General features: G+C 41.1%; 2 protein-coding genes across 12 annotated transcripts in view; one reads left to right on the top strand and one right to left on the bottom strand.

The window, feature by feature from the left end:
* The window catches only part of WDR41 (WD repeat domain 41), an 87,986-nt gene that overhangs the window by 33,539 nt on the left and 37,494 nt on the right, over positions 1–16,953 (top strand). Inside the window, exon 13 of one of the 11 annotated variants that reach the window (XM_075079249.1) lies at positions 10,966–11,198. The exons of 9 other annotated variants lie outside the window; for them this stretch is intronic. In XM_075079249.1, the coding sequence (XP_074935350.1) occupies positions 10,966–11,031 (66 nt within the window). In that variant the 3' untranslated portion in view covers positions 11,032–11,198. Of the gene's footprint in view, positions 1–10,965; positions 11,199–16,953 lie in introns of those variants that run through there. One more of the 11 variants, XM_075079248.1, reaches the window with a different exon arrangement.
* PDE8B (phosphodiesterase 8B) overlaps positions 1–16,953 on the bottom strand; it is a 36,955-nt gene that overhangs the window by 7,031 nt on the left and 12,971 nt on the right. The window contains exons 9-17 of the mRNA XM_075079239.1: positions 13,166–13,217; positions 10,164–10,241; positions 9,186–9,262; positions 7,775–7,939; positions 6,944–6,989; positions 6,374–6,509; positions 4,514–4,712; positions 3,360–3,577; positions 2,225–2,360 (exon numbers count right to left, since the gene is read on the bottom strand). Coding sequence (XP_074935340.1) covers positions 2,225–2,360; positions 3,360–3,577; positions 4,514–4,712; positions 6,374–6,509; positions 6,944–6,989; positions 7,775–7,939; positions 9,186–9,262; positions 10,164–10,241; positions 13,166–13,217 — 1,107 coding nt within the window. The remainder of the gene's footprint in view (positions 1–2,224; positions 2,361–3,359; positions 3,578–4,513; positions 4,713–6,373; positions 6,510–6,943; positions 6,990–7,774; positions 7,940–9,185; positions 9,263–10,163; positions 10,242–13,165; positions 13,218–16,953) is intronic.

Here is a 16,953-nt window from a genome sequence, read left to right as displayed (position 1 = left end):
CTGGAGACCAGGTGGAGGGGACTGTCTGCTGTGGCATCATCTTCTGGGTTTTGAACAACTTAGAAGAGCACAGGTATATTATGTTCCTTATTAAGTAATAAAAAACCTTCATCTCCTGGCATTAACACTATTCTCAGAATAATATATTTGTGTAATTACGGCCTTCTTTCACTGATAAATTCAACTCTTGAGTCAAAAACCGAACATAAATACTTTTTACCACCACGGCTAAATTAATGTCTTTGTGGTTTATGGGGAGATATTTTGCAGTGACTCTTGCCAATTCAGGCATTAATCTTCTAACTTTATGTTGAGCAGTTAATTTTTTTTCAGCATGGGTAGCCCAGCAAAGAGCTGCCAGATTAACTGTGCTCCTTAACTGATGTTTAGGATCAAAAATTTGAAGAGACACTGTTAACAATAAGGAACAGAAATCTAATACTGGAGAAAAAAAACGCAAGTCTCTAGTAGAAGTGGTTCTGTGCCCCACTTTTATTGCTGTCCAACTCTTGTACGTTTTAAAATAGCATCTGCCATAAACCTTTAAGATAAAAGAGTGAGTCAAAGAAAATGTTTTCTATGGGTTGGAAAAGCTGATTGCAGTAGAATGAATGGAGAGCATTTAGAAGTTCTTTAGGAAGTGGTGGAACAAATGCATTAATGGGATAAAAGGGTGATTCCTGGAAATGTGTTCAGAGCTTGGAAACAGTGTGGTTTCAGTGAGGCTTTTGAATCTAAATTGTACAGGCCACTGTGGGGGATGCCAGAAAACTAAAGAGATTTTTAAAGGGTGGAGATGGAGGAAACATTTCAGAAAAAATGCTTAAGCTGTCAGAGGGAGAAATGAAGTACTGTTATAAGCCACATTTCCCAGAGGGTTTTTTTAGAAATTGGTGGAGCAAGCTGCTCCCTGGTCCACATGTAAGTACAGAGAAACCTGAGAGTGGGTCATTCCACACCAGCCACAGATGTGGACCTTCTTTTCCTCTGGGCTGTGATCTAAAGTGGGATCACCACTGTCCTGGTTTAGTCTGCTCCATTATGGCAAACCCATGAAATGCCACGCCAGGCGATGTGCTGGAAATGCAGTGCAGAAACAGTGATACGGGGTCCCCAGCTGTGCCCAAACCACGTTTCCCTGTGCTGTGGGGCTTCTGGCACTGAAGATGATCAGGGAAATTCAAAACCAGTACCACAATGAGTGAGTGAGCCCTCCAGAGCTTGGAAATGGTGGGCAGTAGAGTGCAAAGTGTCCACAGAGCCAGTGAAGCTCAGCAGCATTTGTGATTTCCAGCTCAAACTGTCGGGAGAACGGAGCTCAGTGGTCCCTAGGAGCAGGTCAGTTCAACTGATGTAAAGCTGTCCCTAAAGTTGTAAACCCCACTGGCCCTGACTGGTTTCTGCACCCATGACGGTCTGTGTGCAGAACGTGCAGTTATGGAGAACTGATAGAAGCTACTTTTATTTATTTTTAATATCACAAACCTTCAGATTGGTCTGATTTTTTTTTTCAGTGTTTCTAACGAAGCATTACTTTCACTAAGCTGCGGTAAGATATTTAGGTAACATTGCCCTGGAGAACCCTGTCAGTCATTGAGCACTCAGCCTTGAGAGGCAACAAGAGAAGGTAAAGAGGGGCCTGGGCTGGGAAACTTAGAGGCATCTTATGCATTATACCTTGGCTGGTGGTGGAGCATTAGGGTGTGTAACTGATAGGAATAAAGGCCTGGACATCTCTTGGTACAATCAGGAATGGGGATGGGGCAGAGAGGTGTCAGGAAGCAGTGGAGTTATTCCTCATGCTTGAAGACTCCAGACTACATAGACACAAAACTGTCGGGCAGGTTCCTCAGTTAAAACCCCAGTCTTAAGCAAATTCTGCTGTTTGGAGGCAGGACCGTAGGCACAAGTGTTGCCCTAGCTCCATGCACAGCATTTTGCATGTACAAAAGCACCCACCTACATGCTTTGTGAACACCAGATGGCTTTGAAACCAAGGCTTACAAATGCAGTGTTTAAATGAGCTAAGGGCAGAGCCAGACATAGAAAACAATAAAATAAAAGTGTTTTTTCACACTTTGAGGTCTGAGGTCATAAATCCAATTGTGTGTTTTGGGCATTACTACACTGCAAATTAATACAATGTGAATGAAAAAAATAGTTAAAGTTATCTTGGAAAAAGTCATTGAAATGTCTGAAGGCATGAAGTTCTGCAAGCACTTACGTGTGCGCTGGCCTCCTCAGATGCCATTGGCTTGTTGATGCTGTTCACAAATTTGTTCACATGCTCAAAATGCTTTGTCATCTCCGTTGCCAAAACCATATCAATAATGGCCTGGCGCAATGTCCGGTAGCGATTTCTAGGAAAGAAAAATATTTCCTGCTCACAAGCCTGCCAGGCAGAGCACTGTCCTTTCCTTGTCCCTGCCCAAATAGTGCTGCAAAATGCTGCCTGGGGGCTCATCCACACGAGCTGGGGCCTTCAGAGTTACAAATGGTCTAGGGTTGGAGGAATGGACTAGATCATGCTTCTCTGTTCCTCCAGCTCTGAATTCCTGTATTGCCTTTTTTCTGTTATTTTTACCTAATTAAAACCGATTCCCTGAAGTAAATAAAAATTTACAGTTCAATTTCCTAATGCTGTAATACTAAGATACCTTCTCCAGGAATGGTACCAACATGTTTCCATTTCACTTTATGTTAGCTTGGAATTAAAATCCCAGGTTTTTCAAAAACCAACAGTGTTATGGGGGGCACGTAGACAAATGCATTACCTATTTGGGGTCAGGCCTTTTCCCTTTTTGATCCCTTTCTCTCCCACCCTGTCCCTGCAAAAGCTAGGCTAATGCAATGGGAGTTCTTAGGCTATGTGCATGCCCAGCAGCAGGGTACCTCCAACTCCTCCAGAGCTTCAGCTCCCTCTTCTATCACCCTTTGCTGACCCATGTGAATGCAGCAGCGCCAATGGGCATGGAGCCATGTGAAGACAAAGCATGCAGCATCTGGCTGCTTGAGTGGAAATGCATGGCACAAAAAAATGTAATTTCGAGGCTCCTGCAATGAAAATGCAGTAGGTCAAAATGCAGCCTTGAGGCTGCCAGCTAGACCATGCCAATGTATCCATAAAAGATTATCAAAAATCTCTCTATATGCTTCAAATTGGAGGTTGGGGTATGGAAATTAAAGCCTTTTTTAAAAAATCATGTCTACATAGATTCTGGAAGAGGTTAAATATTAATGTCTCTATTCAATTGTATTTTCTGTTTCAGAAGGTAGGCTCTCAATCTGCCCCCAACTAAAATCCCCAAATAAGCGATCCACATGCACACACACACTCTCTTCTTTTCCAGCAGACCCACCTATCCATATTCTTGAAAATGTTGCATTTGCTGTCTTTAGTTGTAAGCTGAAATGCTAGTGCTGTGTGATGACTCTCTAATACAGCAGTATCATTGTAGAGGACAGCTAATTCACTGCCTGCATTGCACAGGAAAGAGTTGGTCCGTCCGGGATGGTCTACGTCATGAATGGTGGCAGCTATTAATGCAGCCACCTCATCTAGACGGTCAAGGCTTCCCTACAACAAGAGAGAAAAATTATGATGTGGCACAAAAGCTTGAGTGTGGGGATTCTACCTCCTTGCAATTGGTTTCCTTTCACTCACCATGCCCAGAGTTTATTTACTCCAAAACAACCCTTTCCACCCTTACCCAAACCCTCTTTCCTTAATGAAGCTTTTTACTGTGCTGTCATCTAAGCAGTATCTTTGCATTAAGTCCTCTAATGATGGATGGATTGTCCAGTGGTGTCCTTCCACTTTGAGTGCTTGCCTGAATGCCTCTGTACTGACTCTACACAGCTTCTGTGTTTTAGAATGGGATGGGATATGATAGGATAGGATTAGTATTAGGCTAGGATATTGTATTTCAGTTGGAAGGGACCTACAACAATCACCTAGCCCAACTGCCTGACCATTTCAGGGCTGACCAGAAGTTAAAACATGTTATTAAGGGCATTGTCCAAATGCCTCTTAATCACTGACAGGCTTGGGGCATCAATCACCTCTCTAGGAAGCCTGTTGCAGTGTTTGACCACCCTCTCAGTAAAGAAGTGCTTCCTCGTGTCCAGTCTAAACCTCCCCAGCACAGCTCTAAACCATTCCCATTCATCCTGCCACTGGGTATCAGGGAGGAGAGCTCACCACCTCCCTCTCCAAAGCACTGGCAAAGCTTTAGTAAGAGCAGTTACTAACAATCAGTTTCCTAAAGATAGAAAAGAGCTAGGTTTTCCCCCCATTGTTGCTACATAAAAAATGTAAATTCCTTATTTGTATAAACAGATGTTAAAGAAACTGTGCGGGCCTGCAGGCATCACAGGAAAAGACTCAAGGGCAGAGAGACTTTATGAAGCCAGGACCATTATCTAAGTAAACATCTGACTTTTGATTGACACACAAAGAATGGTTAAACACACCAAAATCCTAGCCCAGAGGACTCTGAGGTGATGGTTATACCTTAACTCTGTCCTGACCGAGAAAGAAGGCGGTAGCATGCAGGACATCTGCCGCATGCGTGGAGTTGTGGTATGAGTTGGAGGAGTGGTAGTTGGCTTCAATCACCTGCAGCCATGCTCGCAGCGTTGCTTCTGAACAGTTTAAAAACTCAGAGACCCCAAACCGAGCAAAAACTTTTAAGCCCAAATACACTAATGGCCTGAAAAACAATAGAAGAAAAAAGCAGTGCTGCAAAATAGGAACTTATGGTGTTCTAAAGAGCAATAGTTTTGACAGAGAAACCAACGAGACCTTAAGAATAAGTGGGAGGACCCATTAAACATTTTTAAATTGCACATCTATAACCTCTTGAAAGCCTGGCCAAGGTTACAAGTTATTACACCTACCATCCTTCAGACATTATTTTAATATATTTTGTAGAAATGGTGCAGGTCCACTAAAGTTTCACCAATTCTTGTGGCTTCAGAAAAAAGTCTTAAAAGCTCAGGTGGTTTGTGTTTTTAGTCAATCAATCAAAAATACATTTTTTTTTTTTTCTGGGGAAGAAAAGCAGACTTTGAACATGACATGGGCACAACCCAAAGGCTGGAATTCCCTAAGTCAGAAAACATGTTTACTGTTTTAAATAAGCCTGTGACTTCAGGAGGTCCAGATTTCTACTTCCCATCTCTTTGAAGTTGGCAATATGCAAAGTATATTGATGCTTCTCAGAGCAGCTCTTAGGATCAGGTTACTATTGCATGGGAAATTTCTTCTAGCTCTAGGAGGCCTGGCTGACTTTCTAGAGCTGAGGTAGGAGTCTGCCTCTGGTAACCCCCTCCCCTGCCCTTGAATTCCACATGCTTCAAGTGGTATGTGCTGGACTAAACATAAGTGGCACGTTCTGAATCCTACCAGCAGTGACTTCCTGGCTGGAGAGGGGATTTGAGCTCTGGTGAATGTAATGCTGTGGAGGACACCGACGAGTCTGTGTGTAAAACAGTAAGTAGGGTAAAATCTCTAATCTTGTTCATTCTTAAATCTAAATCCACTTTGGGTTGTCATCTATTCTGTGTTGCCTGTGACAGGTTCCTAGCTATCCATCACATTTTTCACTCCCACAAGATGATCTAAGGGCTCCTGAGCTGAGAAAGGCATAATCAAAAGCCAATATATGCAAATAAAAACCACATAGATGCAAATTCCAAAAATAGCAATTTTCTTCGTACGGAGTACAAGACACCGGGAGTCTCTCCAATTCATTGCGTCTTGGAAAGAAAATCACTTTTCTATGTGGATGACATGTTTATTTGTGTGGTCTGCATGACCTCAAAACTACTGGCATCTTTCATTATAAGCTTTAAAAATCTTAGGCTCTTGATCCTGTCTCTGGTTTACCCTCCATCCCAGTTTTTTATCCCTGTAATCAAAATCCACAGTTGCCTCAGAGCTTCCTAAATAATGAGGTGATTTAGGTGAGGAGGGGGAGAGGCTTGCTTTTTCCAGCATGACCATTTGTGCATCAGCAGGAAGAAGGGGCATCTGTGGGACATCCAACATGTAATAACACCAGATTGTGCCAAACAGTGTCACCTGGACAGAGTGGATGGGAGTCAAGCAAGGTAAAAGTTGAATGGGAAACAATCCGGAAGGGCCGTGGACGCTGCCAGGGAAGACAACAGTCTGCACAGGGCTCTCTGTGGCATCTTGACCATGGTGTGTGCCGGGCTTGTTAAATGGGACAAGTGGTATCAACACACAAAAATAAAGATAGTTCTCACAGATTTGCTGTGTCTTGCTTCAGTTTTCCAGAGCAAAGCACTTTCTACTACAGCTCCTCAACAACCTTTTTGTGGGCATCCAGGGAAAGGAGTCCAGTACCTTTTATTTGTAACAGCCTCCAACTCAAAAATATTGAAGTCCCAGCTTTCCTCATTATCCAGGAGCTGTGCGATACAGGGCGGAACATCATTGATGGTGTTTGGCACTGAAAGGTGACTATGGCTTAGGTTCATATCTGTTGAAATGGAATTTGGGAATGACAACATTTCTGGATTCTCCCTGCCCCCCCCAGAATTCCATTTAGAAAACAACTCTTTCAAGAAAACAACTCTTTTCCTTACATGAAAAAGTCTGTAAAAGCCTATAATATATATATGGTTTATATTATTACAGATGATTTGGACATAAGGCAAAAAGATCAGTGAACATATCTTTGAGTGACAGTTTAGTTTTTTCCTAGTCTGATTTTCTAGATTTTGAAATGTATTATTTAATTCTTTGAACCTGCTTCAACTCCAAAATGGAGGCAGTCTAGCACTTGTTCTGCACTCACTTGGACAACCATTTCCAAAGACATACATCCCACTGCAAATTAGCTTGGAGCTCTATGTCACTAGCATCTACAAAAGAAGTCACACATGTAAAGGGAAGTTTAAAATAGTGGCTTACTCTTAGAAAACATATACTCATTTCCTGACAGTCTTCTCAAACCATCCTGAAAAGGCAAGTTTATAATAAGTTTTAGGCAGAGTATCCATGCATCATTAACTGCAAAAATATGACATGCACTTTCTATTTAGGTACTACTCCTGGATATTAAAAGCACTGCTCATTTTGTAGCACTACAAGAACCATCCTTGTTTTAAGATCTTTCAAAACAGGCATGAAAGGATCCAAGGAACATCTCCAGAAAGCATATTATTGACAATACAGTGTATTGCCCTCCTTGACCCTTTCATTGGCACCTGCAGGATTTCATCATTCAAATTAACCACTATAATTTATTTTTTCAGTTTCTTTATATTATTTTGACAAGGACTAGCTCAGTGTATGTGAAAAATGAGGTAAAATATGATGAAAGCTAGGCAGTCTGTCTCTGGCAGGCAGTGTTGCTGCTGTTACAGGACCAAAGTCAGAACCTGATTAAAGTAACCTCACTCTTACACTGGACCAGCTGTAGAGCATCCCTCTACTCCCATCTAAACTTCTAGGGTTTCTAAAAAGTATCTTCTTGAGACAAATCAGATTGGATGATACAGTTTCTAGTGGCAACCGTGTTCACTTTGTATAAGGATGAATGCACCCAATGGACTGAGATGTGGCCATATCTTAACTACATCTTGGTGCCTACTGTTAGTAGAGAGGCCAAAATACTTAAGTGAAATGTTGGTGAATTATGAGTCGCATTCCCATTGCTTGTGAAGTGTTGGCACAGCAGACCACTAAACTGTGATATAGGACATTGGTAGCAATAATTTAATCTTTACTAATTTTACTCACAGTCATCAGACCTCCAACAAGATCACTTGTGTGAGGATCTTCATCTTTGGTACCTAGCTGAGGGGAGTAAAGTTCTGTTGTCCGCAGGATTTCCAGAACTCTGTCCAAGGCCTCTGCTACTGTGATGGGGCTGTTTTCCTGGGCAGCATTAATTATGTTAATAACCTGAAAGCAGATTAAGGAGGCAGGCAAGGAAGAGCGAATGGCACTTTTGTCTTCTTATTACAAAATCTTTATTCTTGGCTTGATCATGCTACTTCTGTTTAGAAAATGCTATGTAACCCCCCCAACCCTTTAAGTACAACTCCAAAAATGTAAACTTGTGCTCTGATTCCCTAGTATCCACCTGCTATTTATAACTGGCAAACTTCTGGGAAGTGAAAGTAGAAGGGTGTGGAATATCTGAACTATCTGAAAGAGTTGTGTAGACCAAAAAACTAGCCATGTCCCAGTCCTTCAGCATAGCCAGGCTGCTCAGAAGCAATCATTCAGTCATCAGAGGAAAATGGCAAACAAATGAACTGGATGTGACTCAGATATCCTGATACTGGGTGTAAAACCTTAGTTTTCTTAACGTGAAAACTCAGGGCAGAGAGCAACAACAGCTGGGCTGTGGTTGAGGGAGAAGAGGATGGCTCTTCTTTGCCTCCCACCTTGTGTCTCAGCTGCAATCTGGGAACGCAGCAATGACACAGCAGCACCAACGACTACTCCTCACAGTGCCAGGACTGAGAAGGATAAAGCCCCAGTGCAGTCTTCTCCAGCAACCAGAAGCTGCTGTGGGGGCATTACAAGCCTCTCTGAGGGTATGCTTGATGAGAAGGAAAAGGAAAGGAGTCAGCTGCTCTAACAGGCACAGCAGTGCTGGGAGGTAAAGAGCTTGATGCCAGGAAGAAAAGGTGGGGAAAGAGGGAAGAATGGTCTGAGGGTGGGAGATGGCAGGCACCCTGGTTTGTGGGACAAGTGATTGTGCAGCTGGTTTGTGACAGCAGAGTTTGTATAACACAGATAGTAAAGAAAAAGACTGCAGGAAAGAGGGAGGGACAGAGCATGGTGCAGGTGCTTCCTCCTCTCTGTGCTATCTTATAAATACCAATCGTAGAAGCAAAGGTGAGACTGGAAGTGCATGTCCTACACATGCACGGCCCAACAGAGCAGGGTCCCCTTCCTGCCACAAGCAGTGTACCTAGCAAGGACACCCTTTTCTCCTTTTTAATATTCTACCTTATGACTGGGATTTGGCATGAGACGATGAGGTGCAAAAAGTGGTAAGAAAAAAAAAGTATTTAAATTATTCTGTTACATACAACATGCAGGAAACCCCTGGCTGTCCTGCCACAAACTACATACTTCCCTATGAGAGCAACTCCAAACTCCTGAGTTGGTGGAAAAGGCAGTGCTCAGGACCCACCTTTGTGATAGGAGCTTCTATTGTCATTGAGTGGATCCTTGCCATGGAAGAGTACCGTCGGGTCTGTAAACCTGGAGCTGCCATTAAAGAGAGAACTCTTTACATGCTGCAGAATGTATATCAGATCACAACATTTAAAAATTGCAGAAAGCTGTCGGTGGGGAACAGCATGACAGAATCCAGCCTCATCTCCCATTTCTTCCGTATCTCCCCTCCTGCAAGTTCTTGCTTTACTGTTTAATTTCTTGCACTGTTGTCTACCTCCTTTGCAGCCACCCCTCACTTCTGCTGTCAGTTTTTCTGTCCATCGTCACTTCAGCTATACTGAAATTAAGCTATACTTAACCTACATTATACTTCATGCCAAGTACCTGCCACTCACCCTTTGTTTGCAGCTGATTGTCAGACACGGCTCCTCCTGTGAGACTGTGTGTATGTCCCTCATCTCAGTGATACAGCTGCTCTAATGAAACCTGTTCCTGCTCCCCAGAAGCTGTGCTTCTCCCACTACACACTGGGGCAGAAAGAAATCTCTGCCACCACTGTCCCAGCCCCAGCAAGCAGTCACAAATGGGATCAGGAGCAGAAGTACTGCTCTCAGGTAACCAGCAGCAGTAGATCCTTTCATATCCCACACTAATGAAACCGAAATTCTGGTTTGGGAGCAGAAGCTGCAGCTTTCTAGGAGACTTAGATCTAACGCTTCCCCAAGCACTCTTTTAGCAGGCTGCCCCTACTCCTCCTCTCTGTGAAGGCACCGCGTGCTGCATGCATTGTATTGTGATGCTGGTACTCAAACTGGTGCACTGTTTTGCAAATCAGAATGAAGAAATTTTACAGCAGTTATAAAAAAAATGGAGTAATCTCTTGTTTAATCAGCTGTGAATCTGTCTGGTTCCTCTTTCATTCTGAATTTTATTGCCTAGGGCAAGTTTGCTCTTTATTTATAACATCATTCTTGACAGTTTACTTCCTTACCATCACTACTTTGAGATGTTATTGACTTAACATCAGTTGAGTCTTTCCTTCTGTTCTTGCATTTGAAGGAATTGGATTCTGTAAATACAAAATCAAAGCTTTAAAAATGCAATAAGACAGACCTGTACAGACTCTCCTCCTTCTAAAATTCTGAATATTTAATTAAATGATCTTAACAATACCATATAAGTGTGGAAAATAATGTAATCTCTGCACATCAGAACAAGAGACTCAGTGTCTTTCAATTTACAGTAACTTGTCCAAAGTCAGGTGGAAATCTGTTTTACAAAGAAGTCAAGACACCTTACGGAACAGGGGAGTGGCGTCACCTAACTTCAGCTGCCTAAAAGCAGTAGTCTTTGAGGCTGCCTTTGTCTAAGGTAGTTGTCAAAGATCCTGTTTTAGGAGACATGTCTCCTGCAAGTCCCTTTTGCTGTCCACCGACCTCTGAACAAGACTGAGCTTAACTGCCTAGAAATTTAGCCAAGTGAAAAAAAATCTGTTTCAGTCTACACTCATCCAGCCCAAGCATGATTCAGACTCAGACAGCTTTTGCTTTTAATTGCAATAATTGTTTGTAGCCCGTGTTTAAGAAAAATCCAACATGCTGAGAACGATTATAAACAGTCAATTCAGTTGCTGTGAAAATTAACTACGCACCAAGCTGTCATTCTTGAAACTGCCACCATTTGCTAAAGCGAGAGAAATTACCACATCCAGACAAATGCAATAGATGGGTTAAATGCCTTGAAAAAGCCTCAGAAAAAAAATTTGGTACGTTACAGTCTGTATTCTCCCTTAGGTTTACAAACAGCATCTATGCACCTCTTTGAAGAGTCTCTGTAGTATCTGTTCCCAGAGTATCTGAAATGCCACTTGAAGATCAGTGATCCTAGCAAGCTTTCAAAAGGAGATACCCACCATGCAAAGAATCAGAAATATCATAAAATTGGTATTCTCAACATAAGGACCGATTTGCATAACCGTGTTATGAGACAGAATACATGCAGGCTGTCTTTAGCAAAATAAAATGTTAGTATACAATTATCCAGAATTAAAAATACACCCATCTTAAAAATGACTTAAATGTAGTTTCTGCCTTAATTATCTTCTTTACCACAGATTTAGAAGGCAGCTTGGGTCTTTTCATTTTGTTGTAGTCCAGATTGCAGAAACAAAGCATTTTCCTCTGTCAACAGCTAAGAGCGGGGAACAACTAATGCATATTAAATTATTTTATTTATTTATTTGATAGGACTTCTCTTTCAAACCCCTTTCCTGTGTTAACATTTGGAGGAGTTTAATATAAGGCACTTGAATGGGAGTAAGCATTTGCACATAAGCACAGCTGCGCGTGGCAGTAGCAGACTCGACAACTCTGCTTGTATTAAATACACACTAGCAAGTTGGAAACTCTGCTAGTGCCACTTAGAGAGTCACAGGTACATAAAATTTACTCTGCGCTATGCTACAATTTCTGCTGAAAATATTTAAATGCCTAAAGAAAAAATGTTCTTTCACCTCCTTTGCGGAATGTCTCCCCATCTAGGTGTGTTATAAATCACACCATCGCAAACAGCGTGATACACGTGGATTATTTTTCTACCTGCATCATGTACTGGTATATGCGCATGGCTGTGGGAATTTTTCTTGGAGCACAACCATGGACTGCAGGAAAGGATAACCTACATCACACACACGTGACTCTTAAGGTTGCCTGCTTTCACTGCACCACAGTCATCAGTATGGCTTCAGGGGATGTGGCTTCCCAGCCTTGCTGAAATCTCTTGACAATAATGAGCAAGCCTAAATGCACCGCATAAACTGTAAAATGCATTAGTAAGCTAGTATCTATGTGTTAACTAGTAACAAGTGTTCTTCACCTTAATTCACAGACGTTCACACCTTTCCCTGTTTCCAGGAAAGGAACAGTGAGAAAGAAAAACTGCATTTATTACAGGGACACAGGAGCAAACGGTTTAACACACGATGGATCAGTTTTGATGGCAGCAATGGTAATGAGAGCAGCAAATTGCATATATTACCTCTTCTCCCCCCTGCCCATTATAATTTGGCATCACAAAGCTCTCCAATGCTTGCACGTATTCTTATGCTACTTGAAAAAAAAGGAGGATATCAAGCAGTCACTTCCCATGCTCTTGGTATATTTTATCCTCATCCCATGTTAAAGTTAGAAGCTGCCTGACACTGCACAGCAATGCTGTCTGGTGTTTCATAGTGGGAGGGACTCAGGTGCCAGAAGGTAACAGCACAAGAACCTGTTCACTCAGAACAGGAGATCAGTACTGCATTTTGCTCAGATCAGTAGAATCACAAGCTTAAAACTGGCTTTTAGTGCCTCCTTCTTCAGGGAAGATGGTTACTCCAACCATTACACAGCATCGGAAGAAGAGATTATCCCCTTATACTCCACACCTTTAGTCAAAAGCTACCTGCAGAAGTTACTGAGAGCTTGACCATGCTGTCTGCAAGTAAGCAAGCCTGCCCGAGACTCAGGGCAAGGGTTGTGCAGATGGGCTGCAACAGCTCAGCGCTGACTGGACATGACTAGCTCTAGCCTGGACACTACGGACAACTATCTTAACGCCGTGCTGGGTCCAAACCAATGGCCTGCTGACAGGTCGTAAACCTGGAAACACTGGGGGCAGATCTGTTGGCACAAATCATCACAGTTCCATATTAATTTCAAACAGAAAGGGTGCCAAGGTACACTATCTTCAGGATCAGACACTGTTTTAATACAACAAAGAGCAATGCATCTTAATTCTGAATGCACGGCAAGAGCTCTGCACCGGAGATCGAATTATTAACGATGGTTACAAATCCAGTTCGTGGTGTGACATCAGAGCAGCTGGCATCCGTCATTGGCCATCTGCTCTGACCACTGACTTGAAAGAGGGAAGAGACATTTCATACCAGCAAAGCACCCGGCCACAGCCTCAAGCATAGTGATATGTAAAGGTAGATGATAGTATTCTAACCTGTCTGAGAATTGTCTCCTGTGTACTTCTCATCACAGTGACTTCTGTAGAGCTGAAGGTGCACCAAGAGTAAAATACATATGTAAGGAAAAAGAATACAAAAAGATTTTAAGACGGCTACATTCAACATTTACTGTTCAGTTATTTTAAAAAAAGTGTTTGGCAAAGATTCTTCTTTAGGTGTAATTAGATGTAGAGAAATAATACAAAAGTAAACAGATATGCAGGAAAATCACAGAAACAATAGTGCTTTTATGTACTAAATTCCTGTTTTAACGCCGGTGTCTGCAAGAGAACTGGCATTCATTTTTAGATAGTGGTTTACGTGCAGATAGCATGTGAACCCAAAAGATTCCAGGAATAAAACACAAGAAATAAAAGAATTCCAAAATGTTCATTTTTTCCCTGTACAGTAATTAAAAAAACATTTTCTTAGTACTATCTAAGCTAATTTTGCATGCATCCTTTCATGGGCCACTGATAAACTGTACTTCAGAAAACCTAGTTACAAAAACAACTCTCCAGAACGGAGGAGTAGAGGTAGGTGTCATCCATCAGAACTTTCTTTATTTTCAAGTAATTCTTAGTCATTCTCATGAATGAAAAAGTTAAACACAAAATCTTAATTATTTGGGCTTCTTAAATTCTTGGGTAGCTCTGCTGATAGTTATTTCGATCTTTCTTAGAATTTAAATAAAATATTTCCATCATCCTGAAGTTTACACCTATTGCTTGGTCTACAGTAACACAGATGAAATGCTTCTCTGCGTTTCCCTCCTGCTCAGAAACAAAAGCAGTGTCTGTGCTTTTATTATTATTAGCAGCTTAATATCTGCTAATCACTTCACCCCATTCCTTTGTTTCATGGTTACAAGAAAGTTAATGGGAAAACAGCAGAAACTTCAGTTCCTTAATTCCTCCCTGTAAAATTAGCACATGACATATTTAGGTATAGCTAGTAGAGGCACTGAAAAGGACTAAAAATAATGCATTACTTTTTTTACTGTATTCACTAGAGAAGGTATATATACCCTCTAGTTCAGATGAAAAAACTTCAGTGCTTGACACTGCACTTACACATTATTCATTATACATCATATTTAGGAGTCCAGTACTGTCATCTAATCTATGCTGATTAGCTCCTCTGTCCAAATCCATAATCTGCCTATAGCAAAGCATTAGGTTGCATGGAAGCACGAAATCCATGGTTGCAACCTGTGAGTTAAAAGGAGAGTTTGGCAAGGTTGCACTTATGTGCTTTTAGTGCCCTTATCATTGTGTGACAGGGCATGCTGCAAGGTCCTTACAGGGATTATTCAGGAAAGAAAGGAAAGGAATGATACAAATTCTCTTTTCCATCATTCTTGCACACCTTCCAATTTTTTTTCCTTATTGCTGTTGGGAGAAGGTGTGGGAGAGGGTGAAAGGAGAAGACAAGAGAATGGAAAGGAAAAAACCCAAAATTCAGGAGTGGCTTTCTGTAATGAATAATAATAAGAAAAAAAAAACCAAAACCCCAAAAAGGAAAGGGAAATCCTATGATCAGACTTCGTATAAATCTTGTTAGAGGGAGTGTAAGGAAAGATTCTTCCTCCAGAAAACTGATTTTAAAAGCTTAAACATCTGTATTGTAATCATGCAGGAACTCTCAGACAAATCGTCTTGTCCAAATCGAGTTAAGATTGAGGAAGCTCATCAGATATGGTACAGGGACACAAGGCATCTGTACTGCTCATTCTGGTTCCAAACTGGAGCATATCTCAGAGCCCATGGATATGACTTTGTCTACTTCACTACTGGCAGAAAATATTGGCACAGTCCTCTGAGTGGTCCACTAAAACAATAAATCACATCTCAGTTCTGAATACTTCTCTTACCCCTTCTGCAGGCATGACCTGAAAGAGCCATGTAAGGTAAGTTACGAGGGCAGTTACACAGATAATCTTGGGCTGGTATGTTCTTAAGAGGAGAAGCACCACCTCTGTTATAAGTTTATGAATGTGCAAACACTGGACTCTATCCTGCCAGGTCTCAAATTGACAAAGGCAGCATTAATCACTACCTAGGCTTCAGCACATGGGAACAGTCACATGAAAGTCAATCCCCATTCATAAACCTTCACTGTAAGAATGCTTAATACACTCTCAGATATTTTTTTTTTCATGCATAAATCTAACATGCTTAATTTTTGTATGTGATAAATCTGGCACAGAAATCCAGAAAGAGTCCTACACAGTGATCTCTAATCATACTGTGATATCGCTAATGGAGGCTGTCAGTAATGACGTACAACATGTCTACATTTTTTAAGGTGAATCAATGCATAATAACATAAGGATGCTTCTAAGTCTGCATATAGTGTCTGAAAGATGAGATCAAGCTGTTTATAATTACATTGATGCAGTGAAACATTAGACATTTGCATCAAAATTTGAATCATGACAGATTTTATTGCTCTGTAACTAAATAGTTTGTTTGACATCCTTTAACTCTTCCATAAAGAATTATCTGTGTCTTGAAAAGAAACCCAATTTTTTTAGGTCAGAGAAAAGTTCTACTGTTGCAAGTATTCAGGTGTAGATTTTAGGGAAACTGCAGTGTGCAAATGTTGATCATATATATAAAATACTGTAATATATAAATACTATAAATATACTCAAATATATATAACGCTAATACCATTGCATTAGTATTGCTACAAAAATAGCTCTAAGAAGTCTTATGAATATAATATATTATATGAATATAATATAGATATTCCTATACATCACCATCACTGCCCATCTAAAATGGAAAAAAAAAATCCAACCCAAAACCAAAACAACACCCAAACCCCCAAAATTCCGACACTGACAGTTTCATGCAATGCGAGAGCACCTGGTGCTCTACTACAGGCAGGAGGTATTTCCACCACAGAACTGAAACAGAATAATTACCTAGTTCTGTTGGATGCACCTTGGTTTTTTCCCCAGTGGACATTAAATCTCCCCAGACCGTGCTTTTTCTGTTAGGCTGTGCTCTTTAACCTTTGTGGTAGATCTCTACACCTATGGAGAACCCTTCAAAGGCCATATTCCCTGAGCTCACGAAATGCATAAAGCTCCCCAGACCTATAGCTTGTCGTGTTAGTGCTTTAGTCACCAATAACTGCTTGTGAACCAATACTAAAAAATGCCAATTGATGGTGCTTTCCAGCGGTGCCAGTAGTACAGAGAATATGAATGTAGCCTTCGACACAAGTCCCTAACTAAAATTTGTTTCTTAAGTTTACTGGCTTAGGCAGTCCAGTGAAAGGGACAATGAAAAACAGAATAGAGATGAACTTTGACCTATATTCCTACTGCTTTTTTACAGATGGCTGCAGCATTGTAATTGTTTTGTACTGATTATCTTGCACTAAGAGTATCACATCCACATTTCCCTGTACCAGTCTTTCAGCTGTGTGTACGTTATAGAAAAAACCATCAAATTGTATCTCACTTCCAAGTCAACATAAAAGCAGCTATAAACTAAACTATATAAATGGTGAGGTTTAAATAATGAATTAAAAAGAAATACATGTAACTTTAGCACTGCTTCTACTACAAAACTCTCTTGTACTCTAGCCTGAGCACTTTAAAAGATCCTGCTACTGTAAATGATACGTTGCTGCTAATACTAAAAACCCATGTTTAGTTAAAAAATCAGGTCAATTTAAAACATTTTGAGCCTTGTTTTTCAGTGATAGACCTTCAAAGCTCTTCCAAAGGTTGAGCAGATTTCTCCTTTGACTCGTTACTATCTGTCCC

Source organism: Phalacrocorax aristotelis, chromosome Z (assembly GCF_949628215.1).
Source record: "Phalacrocorax aristotelis chromosome Z, bGulAri2.1, whole genome shotgun sequence".
Taxonomy (NCBI): domain Eukaryota; kingdom Metazoa; phylum Chordata; class Aves; order Suliformes; family Phalacrocoracidae; genus Phalacrocorax; species Phalacrocorax aristotelis.
This window is presented reverse-complemented; position numbering and strand designations above follow the sequence as displayed.